This window comes from Cordyceps fumosorosea (genome assembly GCF_001636725.1).
Source record: "Cordyceps fumosorosea ARSEF 2679 chromosome Unknown scaffold_6, whole genome shotgun sequence".
Classification (NCBI taxonomy): domain Eukaryota; kingdom Fungi; phylum Ascomycota; class Sordariomycetes; order Hypocreales; family Cordycipitaceae; genus Cordyceps; species Cordyceps fumosorosea.
In genome coordinates, this window is record NW_017387306.1 from 31,232 (window position 1) to 58,103 (window position 26,872).

The 26,872-nt window shown below is 55.5% G+C and overlaps 6 protein-coding genes across 6 annotated transcripts; 3 read left to right on the top strand and 3 right to left on the bottom strand.

Annotated features, from left to right (window-relative positions):
• Positions 1-2,129: 2,129 nt before the first annotated feature.
• ISF_03186 (Glycosyl transferase, family 2) lies at positions 2,130-3,934 on the bottom strand (the record flags this gene model as incomplete). Its single annotated transcript, XM_018846792.1, has 4 exons — positions 2,130-2,423; positions 2,494-2,788; positions 2,887-3,741; positions 3,813-3,934. 4 exons carry the CDS (start codon positions 3,932-3,934, stop codon positions 2,130-2,132), a joined length of 1,566 nt encoding a protein of 521 aa, XP_018705681.1.
• A 12,801-nt stretch (positions 3,935-16,735) lies between these two features.
• ISF_03187 (hypothetical protein) lies at positions 16,736-18,031 on the top strand (the record flags this gene model as incomplete). Its single annotated transcript, XM_018846793.1, has 1 exon — positions 16,736-18,031. One exon carries the CDS (start codon positions 16,736-16,738, stop codon positions 18,029-18,031), a length of 1,296 nt encoding a protein of 431 aa, XP_018705682.1.
• A 655-nt stretch (positions 18,032-18,686) lies between these two features.
• On the bottom strand, positions 18,687-19,595 carry ISF_03188 (enoyl-CoA hydratase/isomerase family protein; the record flags this gene model as incomplete). The annotated part of the gene is made up of 1 exon (XM_018846794.1): positions 18,687-19,595. One exon carries the CDS (start codon positions 19,593-19,595, stop codon positions 18,687-18,689), a length of 909 nt encoding a protein of 302 aa, XP_018705683.1.
• Positions 19,596-20,682: 1,087 nt separating this feature from the next.
• ISF_03189 (hypothetical protein) lies at positions 20,683-22,578 on the top strand (the record flags this gene model as incomplete). The annotated part of the gene is made up of 1 exon (XM_018846795.1): positions 20,683-22,578. One exon carries the CDS (start codon positions 20,683-20,685, stop codon positions 22,576-22,578), a length of 1,896 nt encoding a protein of 631 aa, XP_018705684.1.
• A 670-nt stretch (positions 22,579-23,248) lies between these two features.
• ISF_03190 (D-lactate dehydrogenase) lies at positions 23,249-25,286 on the top strand (the record flags this gene model as incomplete). Its single annotated transcript, XM_018846796.1, has 4 exons — positions 23,249-23,543; positions 23,613-24,884; positions 24,958-25,052; positions 25,110-25,286. 4 exons carry the CDS (start codon positions 23,249-23,251, stop codon positions 25,284-25,286), a joined length of 1,839 nt encoding a protein of 612 aa, XP_018705685.1.
• Positions 25,287-25,456: 170 nt separating this feature from the next.
• Positions 25,457-26,400, bottom strand: ISF_03191 (NAD(P)-binding domain protein; the record flags this gene model as incomplete). The annotated part of the gene is made up of 2 exons (XM_018846797.1): positions 25,457-26,029; positions 26,182-26,400. The coding sequence occupies 2 exons, from the start codon at positions 26,398-26,400 to the stop codon at positions 25,457-25,459; spliced, it is 792 nt and encodes a 263-aa protein (XP_018705686.1).
• Between the last annotated feature and the right edge of the window lie 472 nt (positions 26,401-26,872).

A 26,872-nucleotide genomic window follows, 5' to 3' on the forward strand; every position in this document is an offset into this window, starting at 1 on the left:
ACAAACCAGGCGTTGCAATCTTTGTTGCTGTTGTTGCGAGATGCAAAACAAAGTTGCGCCATGCATCGTATATGGAGAGGCTCATTGGGCCAAGATACGCGGCGACCTATGTACCTTGCTTTAGTACTGTAAGTAGATAGTTCGGCAGCTGCCACCTACCACAGTAGCACGATAGCATCACACGCCCCTTCAGCCTGCGCCGCCAGGGAATTTTCCTGTGCGCGTTTCAAACTCGGAAACACAGCGAAGCTAATAAATCAACAGTCTGTCTGCCCTCAATCCCTCAATCCCTCAATCCAACCCCCCTCCCCCCCCACCATGACCCTCACCTCGCCTTGTCCCACCCCAATGCAACGGTGGTTCTTGTCTGTATTCCCAGCCAGCCCCATCTTGTCCTCGTCCTTGTCCTTGCCCTCCGCTCCGAGACCTGAACAGAAGGGGGAGAAGAAGCGCCACACTTCAGGCAAGCCAAGTCAAGTCTCGCTCCTCGGTCCGGAGTTGAGTTGGATGTGGAGTGGATAATAATAACAAGAGGGTCGTCTCTACGAGAGGAGGGGAATCACGACATCTCCATCAGATGTCCGCGATTTGGGAGGAGACTCGGGAGACAGACCCGCGCCGAAACGGGGTTTTGTTTTTTCGTCTTCCGTTCCTCTTGTCGGCCAGTCAGTATACACGGATGCGTGGGCAGTCAGTGACCAGGCTCGTGTGGGAATAAAACAAAACCAAGGTTGAGGTCGTCATCTCCACTGGCCATGTCCCTTTGTTTGCATCGCAATCCCGAGGCCGAGAAGCACGCTGCTTGCCTCTTGTCAAGGGGAAACCCCCCCCCTTGGAGGCGTCGGGGGTCCTCGTGGCCTTCATCTAGTGTAGCTCTCTTCTCTCGGCTGTCGTTCACGCTCAACCTTTGCCGGGTCGTTTATATCCTCTTCCCTCGTGGGCTGAGATCGCAGAGTCGGCAGTGGGTGGTATTTTGGGAAAGGAAGAAAAGTCCCCGCCGACAAGGACGCAAGCTTCCCACTGCTTTATGTATGTTCTGTTTCCGAGGGTGGGCAGGGATATCTGTTTGTGTGCGTTGCCAGCAGCAGTGGTGCATCGAGATGGGCGACAAGGCTACAGACGGAGTCAACCAGAACCGAAGCCAGAGCTGCACACCTTGCAGGCCGGGAAAAAAAGCTTATGTCTGCCATTTCGTGCCAGCCACCACCAAGCGTATGCAAGCCTCATACTGACAGCCTTCACATGTACTTGTGCGTGTGTGCAGATAGACATACAACTCAACTCACACACCTCACACTCACCCCCCTCCCCTGTTTCCCCATCGAAATATTGGCTTGCATATTGGCTCCATGAACCTGCATGCTCCAAACTGCAACCTGCAAGAATCCTGATACCGGGGCCGAACGGCCAATCCAATGTCCACACATCTAACACCACTCGGAGCGACGGCCTGCAGGCCATCCTGCGTCATGGATCTCATTTGCACCTCATTTGCACTCCAAACTTCTACAATCCACCTTCCCAAGGTACAGAAAAGGGTAGCCTATAGCCAAAGAAGCCCTAGATGCATGAATATATTCATCTATCAACGGTGCCAGCGAGACTGGACCTAATTACTCACAATGGCTCTCGTCTTTGACCGAGAATGCCCCCTCAATCCGACGACAAGCCATGCACGCAAACCCGCTTGCTCTATGCTTCGCTTTCACAGTCCAGACAATTCCTCCCAATTAGTCGTTCCTCCAAAGCATAGAGCCCATGCAATTTTCCCCCGTACCAGGCATCCATCCTGGCAACGCAGTAAATAGAACCAACTTTTAACACCCCCATTCTGTAGTCTATTCGTGACCCAACGGAAGTTACTTTTGGCCAGCCAACCGGCAGAAATAAAGGAAAAACAAAACCCAACCTTCGTTGATAAATCCAAAGCAACCTGGTCTTGCTTTATAGGAACCTGTCCCCTAGGAGAGTGCTGTGTACCCTCTCGAGGTGATGCATGTCATTGGTGGTACAAATTCATCAAGAAAGTCGTAGTCGTAGTCATGAAAAAAAAGAACCCCAGAAAAAAACCAAAAAATGGGGGAAGAGCTGAGCGAGCTCCAGCACTCAATTGTAGCTCTGATCATTGCTTAGTAGGAAGACACCATGGTCTCGCCGGTGAGGCCCATTGCGCCGCCGTGCATGGCGCTGGGAACTCGGATCGGGATATAGGACGTGCTGGAGTCGTACGCAGCATATGCTTGCTTCTCCCAGGTTGCGTTCATGTCGTCCTGACACTGTACAAATCGCCCCTTGTGACGTACATTGTATCGGATGAGAGAAGCAGGACCCGGGGGTGTCTTGAGAACGACCGAGGGCCGTGGAGCGGGGGCAAGACGCTGCTCGTCGTTGGTGTCGCCGTCTGCTCTGCTACCCCACGACGTCTGGCACAGCTGACTGTTAGCGCTGCGACCGAGGACTGAGACAGCGACCGGATCACGAGAGTCAACGTACCATGTTAAGAGTGAGGAGTGCGTAGAGCTTGATCAAGCCGTGAAAATAGCCAAAGATGATGGAGAGAGGAAGATAGAAAATGTCGGTAGGGTTGCGGCGAAAGAGGCCCATGAGCTTGACGACCTTGGTAAAGGCAAACATGAAGATGAATTGGGCCCAGAATGCGTACTGGCGACTGCCAAGATCCCACTCAGCAGTGGCCCACCAGCAAGCGGCGAGCAGGAGCGGGTCGATGGCGAAGGCGAGCGAGGTAAAGGTTGCAATGTGCAGGGCATAGGTAGACCATGGCTGCTGGCTGCATGGTTGGGGGAAAGCTGGCGTGTTAGCGGCATGCAGGTTGCTGGCTGGGGTCGGGATCGACAAGTGTCTGGTCTGGATTGTATTGCAACTTACACCCATACATGCTTCTCACGGACGAGACTGCTCCAGTTGCTGCGCCAGTTGCTGCGCGCCCAGCGGGTGCACTGGTAGAGGAACTTGGGCCCGTTCTCGAGTGTCGTCTCGAGTTCGCACTCGCGCTCGTACTGAATCCACGTCTTCCACTGGTGGCTGACGAGCCAGCGGGTGACAAAGTTGTCGTCGTCAGCGTTGAGAATCCACTTGCGCCACCTCTCGTTCTTGAAGCCGTGCAAGAAGTCGTGGCTCTGCAGGATTTCCGACCGATAAGCGCCTGTGCGACCCGACATGCAGGAAGTGCCGCCATCCATGTTGTGCGTGGCCGAAATCTCAAAGTTGCGACGTTCGATGTAAGCGGCGCCGAGCCAGTTCCATAGGCGAGCAGCGAGCGGCGCATCCCACTCGCGGCGGACACGTTGGTTCGTCCCGACGCCACCAATCTTGGGGTCCTCGAAAGGGGCGAGAATCCAGGGCAGGAGAGTAGAAGGCCAGGTAACGTCGTCGTCGGCCATGATGGTGATGGGTGTCTTGACCTGAGGCAGGGCCTCGCATACCTGCAGACGCTTGTTGGCAATGGGGGTGTCGAAGATGCGGATGGCAGGGTAGCCGAGAGTTGCAACAAGCTTGTCCAAGGCCTTTCTCTTATCATGAGTAGTCACCAGGATCAATTCGGCCGGCTTACAGGCGAGAATGCTCTGAAGTGAAGGGCGAAGCTCCTCAAACACGTTATGGATGGTTGGAATCACAACGGTGACATCTTGATTGGTAAAGGTCGGCTTGGCTGCGATGGGCTTTGACTTGTAGAGCCAGTGGCTAATGCAGTGAACAATGAGGCGAAGATAGCGATGGACCCTGGTTGAAGCTGTGTAAGTCAGTGCGTCGAGATGATGGGAGCCGCGCAGGCATGCAGCTAGCCAGCTTACCAGAGAAGCCAAAAAACAGCAGACCAGAAGGTAGGCGAGTACCAAAAATCGGTAAAGAGCCGAGAGAATACCGGAAAGGTGAAGAATGGTCTGATGATATGGTCGATATTGATTTGCTCCATGGTGTCGTGGGGACTGTCGTTGGGGGACCAAGCAGGCAAACGAGCAAGCAAGCATAACAAAAGCAACTAGCAATGAAGCTGCATGCGCCGCCTGCAGCAGCAACACGACAACGATGACGAGGTCAATGGCTTTGGAAGAGGAGAAAGAGACGACTGAGAATCTCTTGTGATTAAATAGCCAAGTGAGAGAATTTTTTTCCTTTGCAAAGGCTGTTTGTTGCTGCAGAGCTAAGCGAAGCCGACGGTGATTTGGCGAGCAAACGGCAGAGCAATGTGAGAAGTAGTAGCAAATTAAGCAACTAAGCTAACTCCAAGCCAAATCATGAAAACCTCAATTGACTGCGAACCTGGGTGAGTCAGGCGCAAAAGGGTCTTTTGAATGATCAAGAGAAGAGGGTGACAGGCAAACGAGGGCATAAATTGGCCGCCTTTGTGAAGACAAACGAGCGACGGGAGGAGGGCGAGACAGCCGTGAAGGGGTCAGGGGAGGAGTGTCGAAGAGGCGACCGGGGACAGGGTACGACTCAGAAGACAAGACGAAGCAAAGCAAGCCAATTGAATGGTGCCTAATAAGGAGAGAGAGTGATGATGAAGTGAAGAGAAGGGGATAGATGGGGAAAGAGACGTGGGAGGATGAGCATCATGACGTTTGGAGGGCAATGGGATATATAGGCAGAAGAATGAGTGCAGGCAAGGTACTGGAGGTAGCTACCAGGTAGTAGGTAGTCGATGGCAGCTCGTGGACGAGGCCGGTTTGCTAGAGTAGACAAGGGAAGGGCGTGAATAGAGTGAGCTGGTATGGTCTGGGGGTGAAAAAAGGAAAGGAAGAAGAGGACGAGCCAGAGAATGGTCCTTGTCCTGTCCTGACATGCATGAAGATGGGGAACGGAGAACGGAGGGGAGGGAGGGGTCCATGAAAACAAGTGCACACAAGTATCCGTAAATGCTAGTTAACTGGTCAACTAACAAGTGTTGTGCAGTGTCACGTCTGGAGATGGAGATGGAGCTGGCTGGCTGGTTGGCTGGCTTTGGCGTTGGCGTTGGCGCTGGAGCTGGAGCTGGCGTTGGGTCTGGACGGGGTGAGTTGTTGTTCGCATCGCAAGGATGGATCGGCTTTGGTGGATTCGTGTATTACCAGTATCTGGCAGTTGCAGGGCCAAATTAACTGGCATTTTTTTTGGGCTGAATTGTGCAACGATTGTGCTGGCGTTGGATGTGGTGGTTATTCTTACATGGATTTTGGATTGATTTGGGTAAAATTTCATTTACATTTAATTAAAAGTTGATACCTCCAATAACTTACCGAGCTACATAGGCTCTCGTTATTAGGCCAATTGCCTGTTTGTACATACGGCAGGCAAAACCAGCGCACCTGCCGCTTGCCACCTGCCAACCGACGTACCATAGCGTGTCACCAAAAGTTGCCAGCGCTAAATTTATGCTGGGCGTTGCGTTGTATTGCGTTGCACCCGCTTCCTGCTGTACCACCATATTCACGTTGTACCTGTCAAGCTGGCTAGGGCCAACATGCCATTATTGCAAATAAATGATTAGAGCATCATAAATCCAACTCTTAGCGAGGAAGCTAGATATGCACCATGATGAGCACAATGGGACACCAGATAGACGTCTCGGGGACAACTAGATGTGTGTACATATGTATGTAGGTAGGTAGCTTTGTATGTATGTACAACCTCCTACCCTACCCTGCCTCTCCATTGCTACACAGTCATAAAGAAGGTACATACATATTGCGAGACTCCAACATCCAATGACACCAAAACAACGCTATTCAGAGGCAGTCTTGCGCCAGAGACCTGCTCCGTAGATATTCGCAACGACTAAGCCTAGGGTTTCATTTGATGCAGACGCCAGCTCCAGTTACCTGCAGCCACTGATAGGTGGAGGGAGAGGGTCCTGGGTTCTTTTACACAGACGAAGTCTCCAGCGAGCGAAGCCTCCAAGCCCCAAGCCCCAAGCCTCAAGCCCCGGTCAAGCCTCCAAAGCCCCTCAAAAGCCTCTTTATCGAACCTCTCTCTACCTAGTTATGTAGGTAGCACCCCCCAAGTCACACCCGCCTCGTACAAGGAAACCACGTAAATGACCTCGACTGTGATAAACCTGATAAACAAAAATCACTAGAATCATCGGCCGAATACCTCCGAAACTCGCTACCGCTGTGTCTCTACTCTAGTCTCTCCATGTAGCCCTCGTCTGCTCCTCCATCCGGCATCTAGTGTCCCAGTCTGTTACCTTGCTTCTATCGTGGGCCTTCGCAGGTACGTACCTGGATATCAAACCTCCAAACTCCACCACGTTTTCTCATTCCCACCTTCCCCTCTTCACTTCACCTTGGTCACGACGCCTTCTCTATTTCGACACCTCTATCCCGACGCCTCCATGCCCCCCTCCCCAACACAGCCCTCACCTTGTCCATCGTGCATGACTATCCACAGCTAACACATCGTATCCATCATTCTCGACCCTCTTCGCCCTCGGCGCCCGCAAACACATGGACATGCCAGTGCTTCGTACTACGGACAGTTGTCAGACCACAGGCCCTGCCGCTCACCTTCCGTCTTCCATCCACTAGGGTTGCTGGTCAGCGTGGGGGACTGATGCGATTCTCACCAGCCTGCAGCACCACCAGAGTCAGGTCACTGAGCTCAGTCAACACTAACCTCTACCTCCCCTGCTCCTAGGTTCCTGGGTAGCAATTGCCCAGGTCTAGATGTACTGTAGCTGGGTACGTACCCGTGCCTCGAGGTGGTGATTGGCTCCAATACTGCCTGCCTCTTCATCCTGCTTGCCATCTCGCTGTCGCCAATGGCTTTGCACAAGCACCCAGCTCTGAAGCCCCCGCGACCGCTTGTTGTCTGTCCACCGTCCCCCATACTATCACTGCGCCAACTTGCGCTCTCGACGCAAATCACACGACGCCCGGCTCATTCGGAGATCGTCGTCCGACTACCTAGTGGCAAGCAAGCTGGGTCCGGTGGCCACAGTCCAATCTACTCTGGGCCCTCGCCTCCAACATACCGAGACACTCTTGTTCTTGTTAGTTCTCGACTCTTGTGCGACAGCGCGGTAACAGCAGCCCTTCGTCATGCATAGCTACAAAACTCCAATTTTCTCTCGCCCTACAGATTGACCTTTCACTCGCGTTCTGCAGCTCTCTGCAGCTCTCTGCAGTTCTATGCAGCAGCCAGGTTGCTCGATACCTCTCTCTGTCGTCTCTCGGCAAGGCCTTCCACGCGCCACACTACCACTGCGCTACCAAGTAGCCACGACTGCTGTTTAACAACACTCCATTCTGTACGCACCGTCTTTGGTGCGACAACAATATCAGAATCGCTTACTATTCCAACGAATTGCTGTGGATCGTCAACGTCAAGTCCTGCTGCCCTTTCATCTCCTCAGCGCTGAAAGCTCTTTTGTCGTGCGAGGTTGTTTGCGCATCGTCTGTACATACGTATAGGTGTTATCCTATCATCATTTCACTCTCTAACAAGTCCAGTCTGACGAAATTGTCATGCTTATACAAATATGTGAATATTCTAAGGGCAGGCATCCCGTCGTCGCTTCTAGCATTAACTGTCAGTGGGGTTACGGATACAGGTTGGCCATTTGTAAACGGTTCAACACAAACAGGACGACGGCCTTTGGAGATTGTGGACGGGCCGTAGCGACGCTAGAGATGATACGCCCGTCGACGAGATGGACAAGGCCTCCCTACCCCGACAAGATTCCGCAGTGGAGCTCATGATTCCTGATGATGAGCGCTCACCCACATCAGACTACAGCCCACTCCGGAGCTTTCATGCTGGGGCATCTGGAAAATGGATCGTTGTGTTGTCAGTACTCCATCAAGCCTGCTGATATTGCGCCTCCTAACCAAGGTGTGAAGCCCGGACCCTCGATGAGAGCCAAGGTGACTGCGATACGCAAGCACACTAGCTAGCCACGGAAGGAAACTTGGCTGCCAACCAATGCCCGCCATCGACAGTAGCTCGTCTCGGTTGCATACCTGGCGTTCTTGTGGGCTAGCCTTGCATGAAGTTCAAATTGTCCCACAGCCTTGGGCGCCTTGAATTGCTGTCAGAGGTGGATATTGCTCCTGTTGATTACAGGGGCTAACGGTGACCTGCGCTACTCGATGCACCTCGATCAAGTTGGCAACAAGGCCGTGGTTGACGTTGGTCTTGTCTCAACACCACGCAGGTTGCCGCTTGTCTTTGTTACAGAACACTTGAACAGCTCCAAACTTGTCGTTCCAGCTCCAAGTCTACCAGAGGGTCCCGGACAAGGTGGAGGGCCACGCCCTTTCTGTTCACATGAAATCCTTGCTCGGCATAATACTAGGAGCGCTAGAGCCGCTATGCGCATGCTGATATTCTCGCCAGCTGGTCTAAAGAAACTAGGCCTGCATCAGGGACGGGCCTAGTCTACCGTTCAACTAAGGTAGGACTATCCACAAAACAGCGCGCAAAGTAACTTTGCCGAGTGTCTCACTTGGAAGCATGTCATTGATTCTGTACGGGACTGTACCGAAGCGACTCCAAATGCCGCTACGAAGGATGCTGAAGAATGGGCTAATTACCCGCCAAAGACACATGTGTTCCGTCACATGTCCCCGTTCAATGACACAGAAGAAGGCTTCGGAGGTTAGCCGTCTGGCGTCCCGATCAATGCTGGGGCAAGGCTGGGCGTGCAGGCAGTTTTGGCGAATCACCCAAGGGTAGATAATGCATGTCGCAAAACCGACCCGGGTGCTCTGTCGCGCTTCTTATCGTCCTGCTATTTGCAGAAATGATCAGGGTGCCGGTGGGTGTATGTAAGTGTTCATCCAGCGTGGCCAATGCAGTAGCCCTGACACTAACAGTGCTAGTGCAGCAGATGGAGGGTTCTTCTTTGTTAACACAGCGTTCTGGCCTGTTAAAGCACTAGAGAAGGTCTGCCGGCAATTATCTGAGATTTGGTCGACGAATGCAAATGCTGTGGCTGAGTGTCAAGGCGTCTTCTGCAGCCTGCAAGACTCTCCCCGAGAAGATGCGAGACCACTGGCCCTGATGCATACAGACAGTACATACATAATATGGAGTCGACAATATTTGGAGGGCTCAAGTTGTGCCTGCACGGACAGTGGGTCTAGATCCCTCCAGTTCGATATTCTGACACTGGCATTGAAGAGTTTGGTTGGCAGATGTGCTTCTGTTTCCATGTTGCACAAGTCCGCACCAGAGAGGAGACGGCGGCTAAGCAATGTGCAAGCAAGACCCGTTCAAGCTGGGCTGTTTTGCTGATGTGGGCTGACTTTACTACGCTTTTGCAATTTTCTTGTGGATATACATGGCCAAAATGGATCCAAAATAGGTGAGTCCGCAAGAGAAAACGACAACGGATGCTCAGGTGATGTAGAGCCAAAGGAAGAAGACTAAATGCTTAGGAGCGCATGGGCGTGGCTAACTGCGCTGTCATCATTTTGCCTTAAGTCCAGGGCCCTGGCAGTTTACGATGTCAATTCCGCTACCAATGCTTCATCGACTTCTCCGAATGCCTTTCGTTCCGCTGCAGGCCGCTGGGACTCAGCCCCCGAGAGCCGACGATGAGCATCATGCACACTTGCATTGGCAATGCGGAGGGGGGCAGCACCGAATTCGAATGCCGAGCCAGAATTCATATTAATGCAGTGTCACGTAAGAAGCTGCCCGAGGACGCAATTGCTGATGCAGAAGCAGCCACGCTGTCCATGAAATGCAGCCGTGGCCCCAGCGATCTGTCCATAGAAGCAGGTCGCTATTTCTGGTACAACGAGTAAACATGTTTCAGTGAAATCCGCCTTCCGGAAATCTGTCATGTACGCGGTAAGGATGTGCCGACATGGGCCGACATGGGTCGCCCTTGCATGGCGAGATTTAAGTGAGGGACATGGATGGATCTGGGGATTTCTCCTCCACTTTCAAGATCCCGAATGTAAGCGTCAACTGCCTCAAGATACAAGATACAAGATACATGTTAAGCGTCGCATAACTGAGAGCCCCGAGTCCGCAGTAAGGGCATGTATGTACCGACGTGGCGGGAAGATGGGGGGGCACCTGCTCCTCATCCCGTTGCAGGCACATGAAGCCTAGTTGTGCTCGTTTGTCCTTCCCGACATGCGTCGGTAGCGGGAGTTTGACTAGAGTGTGTTGATCGGGTGTTGGCCGACAAAACAGTCAAACATTTTGTGTCGCAAGGTAATCAAAAGAGGTGGGAAAGCAAGCAAATTTGAAGTAAAGAAAAAGCTGTTGGCCGGGAGGTTGTTCGGAACGGGATCCTGGTGAGACACTTTTGGCGCGGCTCGCTGACTGGCCAGAGGAACGAGCAGGTCTAACATTGAGATCAGACTTGAGACAACACCAGAAAATTTGTCTTCAACAAACTCTCAGCCCTTGGGCAAAATGCTTGGCCAGAGAGATGCTGGGCGGCTGATCATGCTGGAGAGGCGGAGCGCTTGTGTGGAATGACTGTCCATGAGGCACGTCAAAAGACTCGTTTGGAACCATGCAAATTGAATTATCGGGTGACGATTATGTCGACGCTAGATTTCACGTGCAAGATTCTGGCCTGGTCTTCGGCATGTCAAGTGATCGTATTCAAATACTGTTCCAGCGCTCCGGAGCTTAGCAGACAAAGAGTCAGTGGGCATTTCAGAGTCCAGAGACTTTGAGCATCTTATCCAACAGATGTTGTATTCTACTTTATTGTATCCCGATTGACAGAGCCAAGAAGCGAGATCCGGCTATGGAATTATCGTACAGTTACCGTGTCGTGATCCGCCAATTCGAAAGCCATCTCACAGCCGGTTGGGTCGAGGATAGCGGGTCACTACCAATGGAAGGGGTTCGACCGGGTAGGAAAATTGATTACAGTCTTTAAGCTATATGGAACTTGGCCGGATAGGCATGAGGAGCTGGTTTCAAGCAGCGACGTAGTCCTCGTTTGGGGGCTCACCGTCTCGATGGATCAAGGGCCGTGTGCATCGCAACGTACAGGCAAAGTGCTTGCCTCTGAGAATGACCCATGTCAATGAATTCAGCAAATAGCCATCGCCTTGGGGCAACTGCAGCCATGACAGCGCACTTATGCATTGATATTTGCCAGCGACGCAAACCGACAACATACGCAAGGAGACCAGGCTGCCCTAGAGACTAGCGATCTGTGTGGGAGAATCGGGGCTTACAGCTTATCTGGTTTTATTCAAGGGCTTGTACGATTCTGTATTAGGGAGACAATAAGAGTGTGATAGCTATTTGGCTAAAACCGAGGCAATACGCGGCTGACTCTCCTGAAGGACATGGATATGGGTCTCGGGTAGTCAATCCAAACCTCCTACACCTGTCATGGGAGACAAGGTCTGTCTTTGCTTTAGATGCTTTTGATTTTAACGGTTTTTAACGGCTAGTCAATAGATTCAATTTAACAATAGCGTCGAAAACTGCGAGGTAGTTTTACCCAGAACTAGAAAAGAGCCTCCGGGAACCAACAGAACTTGGCATCTGCAGTCGCAGACTTGGGGACTTGATCCTGCAAAGGTTACAACCGAGTCACCCAGCATAAAAAGTTAGACCTAGCCTTGCTTGATGTATTCTATGCTTAAACAAGATGTAGCCTCGACAGAAAACGGGTAGATGAGAGCGAGTGCTTGCGACCGCTCGTTAATGGTAGTCGAAGCGAGTGGGATGCGCGTCGACCGCTTCTTAAACAAGGTCGAGCCATGGGTTACTTAGTATCCATAACGATCTCCATAGCAAGGCACACGCATTGCGTGAGGATGCTGCACGAGTATGTGAGCTTCTGCCTTGCCTGAAATTGCGCCGGCTGGTCTTATAGATCCTGCGAGAGCATTGGTCCATGGAACGCGCTCGAAAATATCTAGGAACGAATTCTTTTCTTGGGAGTGAGCTACTAATTGACTCCTATTCTTATGCAAGGTATTATCCGGTTCTCTGAATGCTTTGAGATGCAGTGATTTGTTGTCAAGCGTGTGCCCAACGTGCTGTCACCGAGGCCGCTCGAAACATCTAGCAAAGACAGCAAGAACGAGAGACGAGCCAAGTAAGACGGGGAGGAGGGGATCAAAATAAAGAAATTTGAAAGAGAAAAATGCTTTTCTAAATTGATTGCGTCCTTCACTTCCGCGGGGCTTCTGAAACGGCCCTGAGTGAAGCGGTCGCGATCAGTTCTCCTCCTATGTAGCCATCGCCAAGAGCCGGCGGGATACTGGAAGTTGAGCGGCTTGACAACCGGTCAAGGGATCCATTTTCTGCCGCCAAACTTGATAGAATATCTCTTTTCGACACCAGTGATAACTACCAATGGTTGCAAATAAGACGCAGCGCGAGACTTGAAGTCGCTGATGAGGCGAGTCTCGACCAACACGAACGCTCTTCCTACGGAACAAGCCTTGGCTGCAATTCCGTGATGGTAGCTTGTTCATATGTATGATAGTGACAAGGCCCAAGTTTTGACTGACTGAGCCCTTTGACAGGCCGGAACTTTCTACGCAAAGAATCATGTTTTGACGACGTCACTGTCTCGGGAAGGGCCGGCAGAGGGCGCTAGCACGAGATCTAAAAGAGCCGCTTGTACCGCAGTTACATTGGCCCGTTTATCTGAGGCCTATAAAACCTAGAGAGACCCTTGTGATGTCATTGCAGAAAGGCGTGCCTGTTTTGGAAGGGTTGAATTCGGACGTTTCCGACACGTGAAAGGCTGATCGAGCCAACATGGGACAGTTCGACATTGTAAATGGCTATGTAGGAATGACCTGCTTGACTTGGAACATCCCTGAGCTGTCAAGGCGAAGTGGTTATTGCTGTGGGCGGATCAGATTCCCCAGTGTGCCCCAGGCTGGTTACGTCAATGCTAGTCAGGCCGGCTGCCTCCCGGATTTGAGTTTCGGGGAACTGGGGCCAGAATCCAAAGAGGAAGGATATTAACGAGCCGCTAATAATAAAGGGCCGAGCAGCTTCCGCTTGTAACGTGGCTGTGGATGTTGTGCATCTGCAGGTTTGGGCTTGCTGCCACATGCGAAGGTGCAAACCAAGAGGGTGACCTGTTTAGCCAACTGCAGCCGGGTTAGCACGAGGCCGACGAGGGACGAGGCTTTGTCTAGGCAGCGGCCTGGCCAATGGTAGGCGCAGGGAAGGGACTCGTTTATCATCTGCTCCATTGACCATGGCCGATGGACTTTCTCTTAACTACAGTCTTCGACCGACGCTAGCTGCGGCCCTTTTTGTCTCGCGTGTTGGCTTGGGGTAAAGAGAGGAATGAGTCGCGCGGGCAATGGGCTGCGCTATGCTATTGAAAACAAGTACATAGACAAAGTCTGTCTATCTCCCCGCACACATGGGGCGGGTAGCACGGCAAAACGGGCTGAAGGAAGGGGCACGTGCCGGTGAGGTCGCCCAAGATGGGTAACTAGCAGTTGAAAGTTGCGATGGAGCGCCAAGATGGCGACGCCGAAGGAGAAGCCGAACCTTGCTTGACCCGAGTTGTTTTTGCAGTGGGCGGCCGTTGACGAGGTGTTGGACTTGCTGCGACAGGCGGCGTTTCTATATCGATGTTATCTATAGTTATGACTTGTCCAAAGTTGCGTTGTCTGCTGAATCAGAGGGTTGCACTGACGAGGTTCGCCAATAGACTTGCATTGTTCAAGTCCAACATGAGCAGGTTGAGCTGTGTTTCAAGGGTAGCGTGTGCGACTATTATTTTTCGTCGGCCTTCCTTTTTTACCTTGACCAATCCCGCCGGCTTATAATTTATCGCAAGATGGGCTTGTGCAAGCAAGAGGGGCGCAACATGTCACTGTGCCATTGTAAGCGTCTTGTCCGTCAGCAGCACCGGGCGTTCCGGGTGAGGGGTTTGTGGGTGATGGCAGCCAGGAAGAGCTGATGCTGCACAGCACACCAAACTTGAACAGTTTCCCATATTCCCCCCCCCCTTTTTTTTTTTTTTTGCGCTGATCATCTGCTATGTCAACGCGCATTGCATGCTGCAGGCAGGCCAGGGTGGTTGCAGGGCCTGAGTGGGCGATGGTGATGCGCGACGGCGGCGGTGCTCGTGCTGGGGACGCTGAAAATGTGACTGAAGATCCGGTGGCGGCGGCGGGATACTGCAAATAGAGATGGTCCGAAGCATCGCAAATGTCGTCAACCCCACGGACAAGGCGACGAGGCTTTGCCGGTTCAGCTTGGCCGTGCCATGGCGCCACCAGGCCTGGGCTGGTTGCCCCATAACTAGCGATGATAGGACGGGACAGAGTTCGGCCCTGAGGTTCAAATGCGCCCGAGCTATGAGTATAGAGCCTATTTGGTGTCGCTTCATGGGGCGCGGACCGTGATAAGAATGCATAACTTGATCTGTATTTCGCTCATGCCGCCGCTCGCTGCAGCTGACTAACGAGCGAGTGGAAAAAGCAAACTCTCTTTTTACCCTTGTAGATGACGCGGCATCGGAACGGCGTTTCTGTCGTCGAGCAAATGATTGCACATTTACGTTGGACAAGAGTCAGAAACATGTACGGATATGCCTTGTTGAGTTTGTCGAGTCGGTGCACCGTGAAAGGGAAGCAAAGAAGCGGGGGAGAATGGCAAAACGCTGACTGTGGCTGCAGCACCTGCTAATAATAAGGCGGCGCAGCAACAGAGTGTGGCACAGAAAGCGGGGAGCTTCGCACGTGGTGTTTCTGAGTAGAGGCGAGGCAAGACAAAAGTCGGGATTCATAGCAAAGAGGCCAGTCAGAGGATGCTTTTGGCTGACGTTGTGCAACGCGTATGATGTTGCATGTGTGTGGGAGAGACTGCGTATGTTGATGAAGAGGGCGGGATTGAAAATGCAGGCAGGCAAGGCAATGGATTGCAATGGGTGGAGATGGTCCCAAGTACATTATTAAAATTAGCTAACGGCTGTCAGAAATTGGAGAAATGCCTTGACGCGCTGGGATGCCAGGATCGAGGTCGCGTTAGACTTTTGAAGACGAATAGTGAGTGGATGGGGCAAGGGGATAGGGAAATTGCTAGTTGGCTATTGAGATGAAAGAGAAGTGGTCACCGTGGCACGGAATACGGATAGAGGTACGAATTTTGATGCGAAATCTTCGAGATGCGATGAACAGTGATTTATTACTTATTTATAGATATTATTAGATTCGTTTCTTAAAAGGCTGCAGCCTGCCACGTTAGCTACCTAGTACATACATACATACATCGCTAACGAGGCATCATTGATGGGTTCTGGTACCGAGCAGCGCCACGGACTTTGCCACCACTAGCACGACTAGGAAAGGCTAGGAGGACGGCTGAGCCCGCGTGTGTGGGCGTGTAGACGCGTACATGGTGTCTTTATTAATGTCTCGACTTCGTAAGATAGGTACGAACATGGTATTTTCCGTGTCAGAATCGCGAGCAGGATTCGTATGCTCATCACGTTGACCGGTGCTCAAGTTGAGTATTTCAGTATTTCTGCCATTCGTGGCCATTCGTGGCCATTCGTGGGTTGTCCGAGGCATCCGGCATTAATCTGTACTGTAATATAATAATGACAATGTTACAATGGATACCGTCCGTCCCGGACTCCTGGGAATCCGGTTGTCTGGGCTGGGCAAATGAGAGCTAATGGCAAAGCCTGGGCAGTGGAAAGCGGCATTTTAGCATGCCCCGGGTCCAGTGGACAATGGCCACTAAAATGATGAAGACAGACCCTGAGCTTACCAGTAACTAGCCTCAGCTCCGCCCACCAACTATGTACACCCACCAAATAGGTTAGTACCTCTAATAACGAACCTTGTACAGGTAGGCGCCGCCCGAGGAAACAATAATGAAACCAATGATACCACTGATATCAGTAGTTCAGTATCGTGGTTCTCAGGCCCCATTCTCCCACATCCTCCCCCGGCTGTGCCCCTCTTTGTTTCAATCTTGGATTCCCCGTTCTGCCTTTTCTCAAAATTTGTCTCTCCAACTTCCTCCACCCAAATTTACTTTGCTTAGGTTGTCTCGCTTCCTCAGCCCGTCTCCCGCCTGAGAACACTTTCGCCTCCTGAAGCTTGTTACTTTCTTACTGTTGCATTTCTATTCAGCGCCATCTCCTCCGTTTCTCTTTTCCTCCTTTGCCTCTTCTTGTTCTTGTTCTTCTTCTTCCCCTCCTCCATCTTCACTCTGCACTACCACCTCTGGCTTGCCTCGAGTTACTCGACCTCTGCTTGCTCCTCTTACCGTTTCTGCAGTGACCAACCTGTCGCCCACCTATCCACTCGTCCTGCACCCACTGCACCACCCACTGCACCACCCACTGCAGGCATTGCAACCACACCGCATCGCATCGCCCACCTGCAGCGATAACAACAAACGCTTGTTGCCCACCCTCCCACCTCTCCTCCTCCGCCTCCTCTTCCCAGCTCTTTCGCTTGCTTCGGCTCGCCACTTGTTGTTTTCTTTTTATAAATACTCTTTGCTCTTCTACCCGCCAGAGTATTTTTACTTCGCAGATTTTCGTGTTACTCGATCTTGCCATGACATCTATTTGAGACTCATCTGCTCCCATCGACACCCGACTTTTCTCGCCTTGCTACTGCCGGCTCCGGTGTTCGTTTGCCATCACGACCAGCGTCCAAGCCCGGTAGTAGCAGCAATACATCACCGCCAGTAAAAACACTACTGCCGCCAATACCACCACAAATACCACCACAAATACCACCACAAATACCACCACCACCACCACCACCACATCCGCCGCACGCAGATCAGCACCATGCCCATAATGGCCTCCCTCTCGCAACAAAAACCTGCGCCTGCGCTTTCCCGCAGCGACTCGACCCGCTCTAAGAACCGTGGACGCGCCATCGTCAAGCCTATCCTGAAGAAGCTCAGCTCCCATTCCAACTCCGACAGAGGCTCCTTCGATTTCGACCCCGGCTGGGATGACCAACCCTCCCCCCTCACCCGCCCCTCAGCTGACTATGACAACCTCTTCCCTGACGCCGCTGCTGCCTGCGACGCTTCGGCTCCTTCTATCCCCCACGTCGACGCCTCCAGACCCCGAGACGTGAGCTTTTCGACATCGCCATCTGTTGAGTACCCGACTTGGCGATCTAAGAACAGGTACTCTTCCCATATGCGCTCGACTAGTGGTACTTCGTCGCACGCCTCGTCCATTGCTACGAGCGTCAGCGCCCGCAACGGAACATTTGTCCACCCTTGCCAGCAGACTCCCAGGACGGCTACACCCTCTCTGTCATATGCCAATTCCTTTGCTTCCCTTGACACATCCGGACCTGGCCCCCGCGACTGTGCCTCCACCATCACTGAGCACGACGACGACCTAATCTCACCCACCGATTCCCGCCCGCGCGCAACTTCTCTAACCAGATCGACTACTTCGCCGCCGCTTCAGCCCTATGCCCTCGGCCCGCTCCTTCGTGGAACCTCAATCGACGAACCTCGCGACGCTCGCGACTCTCGCCCTTACCTAGTTCTTGCCGACGGCACCCGGGCGTCTAGGCTGATGCCCACCGCCCGCTCCAACTCGGGTCCCACGGCTGTGTTCAAGTCCGAGTTCGCTACTCAAGAATCCCCCACAGCTCCCCTCCTTATGGCCTCTTCGGGAACGCCTACCTCAGCTTCACCCCTGTCGCCCCTGCGCAACTCTCTCGACTTAAGCGGCTTCCGTCTGCGCTCTCGCAGCGATGTCGACACCCGAACTCATCAGGAGCAGGTCCGTGATGCCCGTCGCAAGTTTCAAGATAGGGAAAAGATGAAGGACGAAAAATATGCCCAGAAGCAGCTGCGCCGGCGTGACCGTGCCAACAGCCGTGACCGTGCCAAGATTCGCAAGAACACAATTGGTTCTACCTCAACCGCCAGCGACGAGAAGCCCGACTTTGCAACGACTGGTGCCTACCACAACCTTTCTGCTGGCAAGACACCGGTGACTGCCGATGAAGTCCACTTTCAGCGACCCAAGCGTCGCAAGACGGCCAAGCACAAGACCAACGGCGCCTGGACGGCGTTTATGCTCTGGTTCAGAACACGGCTACTTAGACTGGGCAGACACTAGGAGACGCCCATCCCGAGACATCCTTTCGCCATTGCGAGATCATGGCATGAACCTATCGCAAGCACCCCTTGAACCCTCACCTCGCTTAATCTCGATGAACTGCCTCGTGGCTATCAGCCCCTCACTGCCATGATGCGCAGAAAGCAACCCTCGTCCGACTGTCAACCCGGACGTCGCATAACAGAACGTCAATGGGCATACACTGCCGTACTTGATGGTCCCACTCTTAAAAGAGTAAAACAAGACGACCACGATGTCGTCCTACCATTATACCATTCTTATTTTCTGCATTCTGTTCTTGTTAGCGTTCCGTTTTTTTATTCCTTGTACCTTTCCAAGGCGATGCTTGCCGGGCGTTTATGGAGAATGATATATCCTGGGGTTAGCATTTTCTTTCACCTCTCAGGCTGGCCTATTGGAGCGCCATCTGTTTTGGACTGTTTTTTTTTTTACGCTTGTATGGGCACTCACACGCACACGCTTGAGCAAGGAGTTTACGGGATTTTAGGATTTCGGATGAGAAAGGGATAGACACAACCGCAAACACGATGATTCTCAAAAATGACTCTTAAGTACCTGTGACTCGAAATCGTATTGCTCCATTGTAATACACTTCTAAACACCGCCAATAATATCCAGTAAAACTACATGCCGTCTAAATCTTGGGGCGCACATCAAGCTCCGACCACCAAGGGTACCCAAAAGGCCGCTGGTTCTCTATGGTACCCGTGAACTTGGGCGGCCGCTTCTCCAGAAAGCTCTTGACGCCCTCAGCCGAGTCTGTGTCGGGGCAGGTGAGGCTGTAGAAGAGCTTACTCTCGAGCAGGTGGGCCTCCTCGGGCGACTTGGGCCCGCGGTACATCATCTCCTTCATCAATTGGGTCGAGACGACGCTGCAGTTGCTCGCCATGCCCTCCGCGATGCGCAGCGCCGTGGGCAGCACCTCCTCCGGCTCCACGACCTCACTGAACAAGCCGTCGAACAGGCGGTGGGTGGCCGGGTAGACGGCGCCGGTGCTGACGAGGTGCATGGCGCGGGAGGTGCCGACCAGCCTCGGCAGGAAGAAGCTGCTGCAGGCCTCCATGCAGAAGCCGCGCTGGGCGAAGACGAAGCCGCACTTGGCCTTGCTGCTGGCGACGCGGACGGTGGCGGGCAGGGTCATGGTCATGCCGATGCCGACGGCGGCGCCGTTGACGGCGGCGACGATGGGCTTGGCGCACCGGTGCATGGCGATGGACACGGTGCCGCCGGAGTCGCGGTAGAGCAGCGGGTCCTCGACGCGCGCGGCGCGCACGTTGAAGTCCATGCCGGCGCAGAAGAACTTGTTGGAGGCGTCGGCGGAGGTGAGCACGATGGCGCGCACGCGCGGGTCGGCGGAGAGCAGGCCGTAGGCGGTGACGAGCGAGGCGCCCATGGTGTCGGTGTAGGCGTGGCGCGACTCGGGACGGTTGAGGCGCACGATGATGACGGGCGTGACGGTAGGAGAGGTCTCCGGGTGGTGCGAGAGCTTGATCTCGGGCAGCGAGAGCGTGTTGTAGCTGTCGGGGAGGGTAGGCGTGGCCATGGTTGCGGGTTGTTGTGTGGTATCGGGTGTGGTGGATGAGGATGCCTAATTGCGAGCTCAGAGTATTGGGCTGGGTGAGGAGGGACAAGGTAAAAATAAACACTGTTGAATGTATGTCTGAGGTGTGTGGGATGTGAGGTTGGCTTGATGCGGAGCTCAGATGCGGCCCGGACGGATAGGTACTTGCCAATGCCGAGGTTCGGCAAGGGCCAACTGTCGCAGCGATTGGATTAGGGGGAGCATGCGTCCAGTTTGTACCAGGACCGGCGAATAAGTATGTTGCTTCTTATCAGAGCTAGTGGACAAGATGAATGTCTTGAAATAAGCCTGACGTGCCGTCTTTGTTGTGCACTGTTGTGCATTGTTGTCTTCTTCACATTTCACAGGTAACCGGGTATAAGTGCACAGTGTCCCGATACAGTCCATTATGTTATCCACACGGTACGGAGCAAACAGAAGCTACCCCAACTCCATTGCATGATGCCGCCGGGCCTGCGCTGGACATCATCTCCACCCGCTGAACGAGGCTCCAATAAACGTGCCATCTCATCAACAACGCCCCAAGAGACATCTCCCCTGCAAGACGAAGCGGTGGCAATGCATCTTGCCCTGGATCATGGTCTATGACTGGGACGCGCATCAAGAAACATGTTATCAGCTTTATATCCGAGAGGGCCGGTCCCTCGAGGACATTATGGACCATCTAAAGACAGCCCACGCGTTTTGCCCTAGGTGAGTGACTCACACACGCCGAGAGGCACGCACGCAGTCAGCCCAAAGAGGGGGAGGGAAGAGATCTCACTATGACAAACATCTATACGGCCCTTTGGAGCCGTCGGGCCACTTTGTATGAGTCCCGGCATTGGATAAGTGAGGCTCTCGGCGCCCTGTTTGTTGTGTTGCTTCTGAACCGTTCCCTTTCCCTTCGCCCGTAGGTAGTCTCTTTTGCTGTTGCCACTCTACCCTTTTTATTCATTTTTTTCCTATTTGTTTTTTCTTCGTCAACTTACACCAACGGGGCGTTTTTTGGGGCGAGAGGGGAACCAGACGCAGCAAGCTAATTCACGCCTGTACATACATTACGTGAATGCTTTGTCCTCCCCTTCACTCCAGAGAAGGTCCCTTCTTCTGTAGCAAGCGAGCCTTTCAAACGCAGTTTCGTCGCTGGAACTTTCCAGCCAAGCAGCGGCCGGCCCACAAGAATGACCGCCTGGTCGCCCGGATCAAGGAACTCTGGGAGAAGAACCTTTCGCAGCGGGAGATGCTACGCATTCTCAACGAGGAGGACGGCTATGACATTAAGCCGCGCGAGCTTGTGCGGGTGCGTACCAAGAACAGATGGCTGCTCCGCGTCCCTAACGCGACGACGGATGCGCCGCCGGAGGTGCCACACGACGGTGATGAGGACGATGACGATGTCGACGATGATGGCACTGATGACGACAACGACTCCGCCGCCGCCGCTGTCATTAACGGTGGAAGTGACATGATTATGCAGGATAGTGACAGCGGCAACGGCGCGCCCACGGTACCGGCCGCCGGGAGGCGGGCCCGACGTCGAGGACGGCAGGGTGGGCAGGATGCACAGTCGACGACGGTCGGTAGCAACAACCGCTTCCCTTCCGAAATGACGATTGATGAAGCCCGCGATATTCTCAGCCTCGACACGGCCACGTATCGCACGCTACGGACCAACTTTCAGCAGATATGCCACGAGGACTCGCTCTCACGCAAAACGGAAGCGGGACCTGAGCGCTGGGCCGCCGCCAAGCAACGTCTCGTCGGCAGCTCGCCGGCACTGCAGCGCATGCTCTGGGCGGGTGCCGGTGGCACCGGGACGCACGGCAGCAGCAGCAGCAGCAGCCTCAATCAGCGGCAGCTCGCGCTGGACGTCATCTGCACCGACGTGACCAAGCGGCTGCGGACGCTGGAGACGCGCATGACGCTGGGCGCGGCCAAGGCGGTGCTGGGGGTGAACCCGGCCGAGTCGCGGGACATGCGGGCGGCGCTGCACGCGGTGCTGTCCGAGGCGCGGCTGGCGAGCAAGTCGGACGCGACGCCGCAGCAGTGGGAGGGGCTCAAGCGGCAGTGGGCGCGGCGGTCGCCGCGTGTGCGCGGGGTGCTCGGAGACGACTCGGGGACGGAGGAGGCCCGGGCCCGGCTGCGCGCGCTCGAGACGGTCGCGAGCGACGTGATGAAGAGACTGCGCGACCAGCGGCGCTCGAGGCAGTCGCTGGCCGCGGCGGCAGGCGGGCAGGAGGGGGCGCGGCCGGGGAGCGGCGGCGCAGCCACGGCGGCGGACAGCTCCTCCCCGAGCACCACCACCTCCATCGCCGCCGGCGCCGCGCACGACCACCACCAAATAGAAATGTCGGAGAGCAGCTTGGCGAGCAGCGCGTTCGACGACTTATCAGAAGTATCGCAGATGGCGTTTGGCAGCCCCGGCAGCGACGCCATGCAGCACATGAGCGCGGCCATGCAGCTTGACTCGTCAGGCATGAGTCCCCACGCGCTGCTCCTCAGCCCGGGCAACCCAACAGCGGCAGCTGCGGCGGCCGCCGCGGCTGCGTTCATGGGCCACCACCATCATCCGTCGCCGCAAGCCTTTTACGATGTCGGCGCGGTGGCGAGCAGCCCTTCCGCCGGCGCCGCCTCTGGCTATCAGCAGACTACGACGACGCCTCGCGGCGGGGCGGCCTGCGCCGTGTACCTGCGGCTGCACCCGTCGTCGAGCTTCCTGACGGGCGCGGGACTGTGGGTGGCGACGCTGGGGGCGCACCCGTCGGTGCAGGAGCTGCGGGAGGCGGCGGTGGCGCGGTTCCCGGGGGCGGCGTGCGGGCGCGTCGAGGGCGTCATCAAGGATGGTAAGGGCGGGGAGCTCCCGCTGCAGATCGAGCAGGAGCAGGAGCTGGCGGCGTACCTGGCGCATACGCAGGGGGCGTCGCCGACGTTCAACGTGCAGCTGGTGTGGAAGGGGACATAGCAGCAGCGGGGCCTGAGTAGGGATGCGATATGCTGGCTTGGGTTGGGGGAGGCGGGCTTGCCCCTCTGAGAGGAAAGCGGCAAGGAAGCGCTTGTACAGAATTACATGGAGCATGGATAGGCCAGCCATGAATGAAGATGTGCTAGCGATGGCTCTTGTCTTGGCTTTGTAGTAATATTGCTGATCTATTACATACCCATGCTCCTGGGATGCGATACGGATGCTGGTGGTGCCAAGCAGCCATAGGCGGTGGTAGAAGCCCGCGGCCGCTCACGTCTCAAGGCCATATCCAGGTTCAAATCCACCATGAAAATGCATGTTTTATTTTCATTTTGCAGTAATGCCATCGTCCAAGAACGGATATTCCCTTCCCGTAATCGCGCCAGTACCGAAGAGCGGCTATAGGCGGCGGTGGAACGCCGAAGCTTGCTGTCTGTGTCCGGGCCGGACCCCACACTCCACTCTGGCAGCCCAGCAAATCAGCAAAGGAGAAAAAAAAGCTCCCTTTCATCCGTAACTACATCTCGAACCCCAATACCTTCCAACCGCCAGCGCTCGGCAATCGTCTAACCCATCGAGAGTGTCTTTTTAAGTTGACCGGGGTGCGCTACCCCTCTCCTCCCTTTTCTTCCCCTTGGAAATCCCTTCGACCATCACCGGCCCAGTCACGATGGCGCATCTACGAGGCGGCGCTGCGTTGCGAAACGCCCGCCAACAACTGCAACTGCGCAGCAGCGCTTCTTGCCGCTCGCCCATCATCATTGCGCGCTGGTACAGCATGCAAATCGAACCGGAGCACCCCAAGCCCCCGCGCGAGGGCAACTCGGCCAAACTGGGCCGCTCGTTTCAGGGCCAGGTCATGGGCAGCATCGGCGCGCGTCTGCGGAGAGAGCGCGAGCAGCGTGCGCAGTACGAACAATGGCGCAACACGACAGATCCCGCGAGGAACTGGATGATCACATTCTGTGAGGACGAGAATTACTCTACCCCCTGACCCCCTGACCCTCGCTCGCACTAACCACGACGCAAACAAGTCTTCCTCTCTAGCATCGGCATCGCTTACTGGTTGGGCACCTACTGGCCCCGCGAGCCCGAACCCTCTTCGACGCTGCCGCTGCCCAAGTCCAAGATCCCCAGGCACAACACCAAGCTCGAGAACATGCAGGCCGCCTGGGCCGACTTTGTGCGCGTCCTCGGCAAGGACAACGTGAGCACGCTTCCCGCCGACCTCGAGCAGCACGCGACGGCCGACTGGTCCTCGCACCGGCCCAACCCCGACGAGCGGCCGTTTTGCGTCGTCTTCCCAAGCTCCACCGAGGAGGTGTCGGAGATCATGAAGATCTGCCTTCTGCGACGCATCCCCGTCGTCGGCTACAGCGGGGGCACCAGCCTCGAGGGCCACTTCACGCCGACGCGCAAGGGCGTGTCTATCGACTTCCGCCGCATGGACAAGGTTCTGCAGCTGCACAAGGACGACCTGGACGTGGTGGTGCAGCCGGCGGTCGGGTGGGAGCGGCTCAATGAGGAGCTCGGCGCGGACGGGCTCTTCTTCCCGCCGGACCCGGGCCCCGGCGCCATGATCGGCGGCATGGTCGGCACGGGCTGCAGCGGCACCAACGCGTACCGCTACGGTACGATGCGCGAGTGGGTGCTAAGCCTGACGGTGGTGCTGGCCGACGGCACCGTCATCAAGACGCGCCAGCGGCCGCGCAAGAGCTCCGCCGGCTACGACCTCACCAAGCTCTTCATCGGCTCCGAGGGCACGCTCGGTCTCGTGACCGAGGCGACGCTCAAGCTCGCGGTCAAGCCGGCGTCGACGAGCGTCGCGGTCGGCACCTTCCCGACCATCGGCCACGCGGCGCGGTGCGTGGCGCGGGTCGTCGGCTCAGGCGTGCCGGTGGCCGCGGTGGAGGTGCTCGACGACGAGCAGATGCGCTTCATCAACGAGGCGGGCACCACATCGCGCGCGTGGGCCGAGGCGCCGACGCTCTTCTTCAAGTTCGCCGGCACGCCCGCGGGCGTCAAGGAGCAGGTGGCGACGGTGCAGGCGCTGGCGCGCGCGGCGGGCGCGAGGTCGTTTGAGTTTGCACGCAGCGAGCAGGAGCAGGACGAGCTGTGGAGCGCGCGCAAGGAGGCCCTCTGGAGCACCATGGCGGTCATGAAGCCGGGCGACCGCGTCTGGACGGGCGACGTGGCGGTGCCGATGAGCAGCCTCCCGCAGCTGATCGACGAGACCAAGGAGGACATGCGCAAGAGTGGTCTGCGGGGCTCAATTGTCGGCCACGTCGGCGACGGCAACTTTCACTGTGAGTTTTCGAAAGAGGGAAACCCTGGAAAAGCATGGATGGACAATATAGGGACTAACGAGAGGCTCCGTAGCCATCCTCATCTACAACGATGCTCAGCGCAAAAAGGCAGAGACGGTGGTGAAGCGCATGGTGAAGCGCGCCGTCGAGATGGAGGGCACGGTGACGGTAAGTGGCAAGATATAAGGGGACTGTCAACATTCAGAAAGCTAATCACTCGGTCAGGGTGAGCATGGCGTTGGTCTGGTTAAGAGGGACTACTTGGAGCATGAGCTCGGCGTGACGACGGTCGACACGATGCGACAGATCAAGAAGGCCCTCGACCCGCTGTGCCTGCTGAACACGGACAAGGTTGTGCGCATGCAGAAGCCAGGCAAGGGCGACAAGATTGAGGAGTGGTAGGTACGGATTTGCTTTTCTCTATATGAAAGGAGCACGATACGATACGATCGTGCAGTGTATCATAATCTGCCAACCTTGGGTGTGGACTATTTTTACCCCGCCATACATGTATAGATAATTCCAGACGCAGACATATACCACAACCACACACATATATATCCATCTACCCACTAGCTGGCCAAGGCCGTGCTCTGCTGCTCCTCGAGCTTCCTCGCCTCGGCCACCTCGGCCAGGACACTCCTCTGCTTCGCCTCCACGCGCTCCACGGCGTCCATCCCCAGCGGCAGCCTCAGCACCTTGCCCCTCAAGTGTCCCGCGAGCCCCTCCCCCGCGACGACCTCGTAGATGCGGTCCGCCGCCTTGCTTGGGTCCCCGCCGCCCGTGCCGTCCGCCAGCGCCGCGAACGCGTCCAGCGCCCCGCTCACCGCGGAGCCGTCCCGGTAGGCCTCCGGCAGCGGCGCCGCGGGCGTGCGCAGCGCCCGGAAGAAGTTGGTCCGGAAGAGCCCCGGCTCGACCAGCAGCACCGCAACGCCAAACTCGGCGACCTCGGCGCGCAGCGCCTCCGTCAGCCCCTCGAGGGCGAACTTGCTGCCGCCGTAGAGACCCCGCGCGGCGCCGGCGTCCTGCCCCGCGGCGCTGGACACGTTGACGACGCAGCCGCGGCGACGAGCGCGCATACCCGGCAGCACGGCCTGGGTGGTGAACAGCGGCCCGTAGACGTTGGTGCGGTACTGCAGCGCCACCTCTTCCTCGCTGCGTCGGTGTTAGCGAGTTGATGGGAGGGGAGGGATGGATGGGGGGCTTGCCGGAATTGCTCGATGGCGCCGAGGATGGAGTAGCCGGCGTTGTTGACGAGCACGTCGACACGGCCGTGGACCTCCTCGGCGGCGCGCACGACCTCGTGGATGGCGGCTTGCGGGTGCGTCATGTCCAGCTCGAGGACGTGGCCGCCGGCGGAGGTGAGCTGGTGCACGGCGGAGGCGGAGGGGCCGGCGCTGCTGCGGACGGTGCCGATGACGTGCTGCCCGGCGGCGAGGGCGCGGAGGGCGAGTTGCAGGCCGAAGCCGCTGGACGCCCCGGTGATGAGCCAGACCTGTTTCTCCTGCGACGACATTGGTTTCTCTTGTCTTTTATTTCTGCCTAGTGGGAGTTGGTCGGTTGGATGGGGTGTAAGTAAGTCAGCAACTTAGCGGGAGCGGGGGGAGGGCCTAAGGGGGGTTAAAATAATTAAATAGCATCCATGAGATGAGTCAACGGGCGACGGTTAAGGTGGATGAATCATTGCGACGGTGGACATAGCGGATATAAGACGAGGCTATTTCCATCGAATCAAGTTGACTACATTTGGACGTTGTTGGTGCATTCTCATGACCTGCGGGCAATGTTTTAGGGTCATTCATAGTTGTGCTTGAATAATAAATCAAGAGTCAATCTGATTACGAAAAAAAAAAATCAAGCAACTAGTTATCCGTCTCCATCTGATAATGGAAAAAAGCAATCTGCAGCATCTCCCGTACATTCGTCTGCCAATCTCACTTCCGTCTCTGCCGCTTCGTCCTCCACAAGTAGTGTCCTCGTATTCGCCA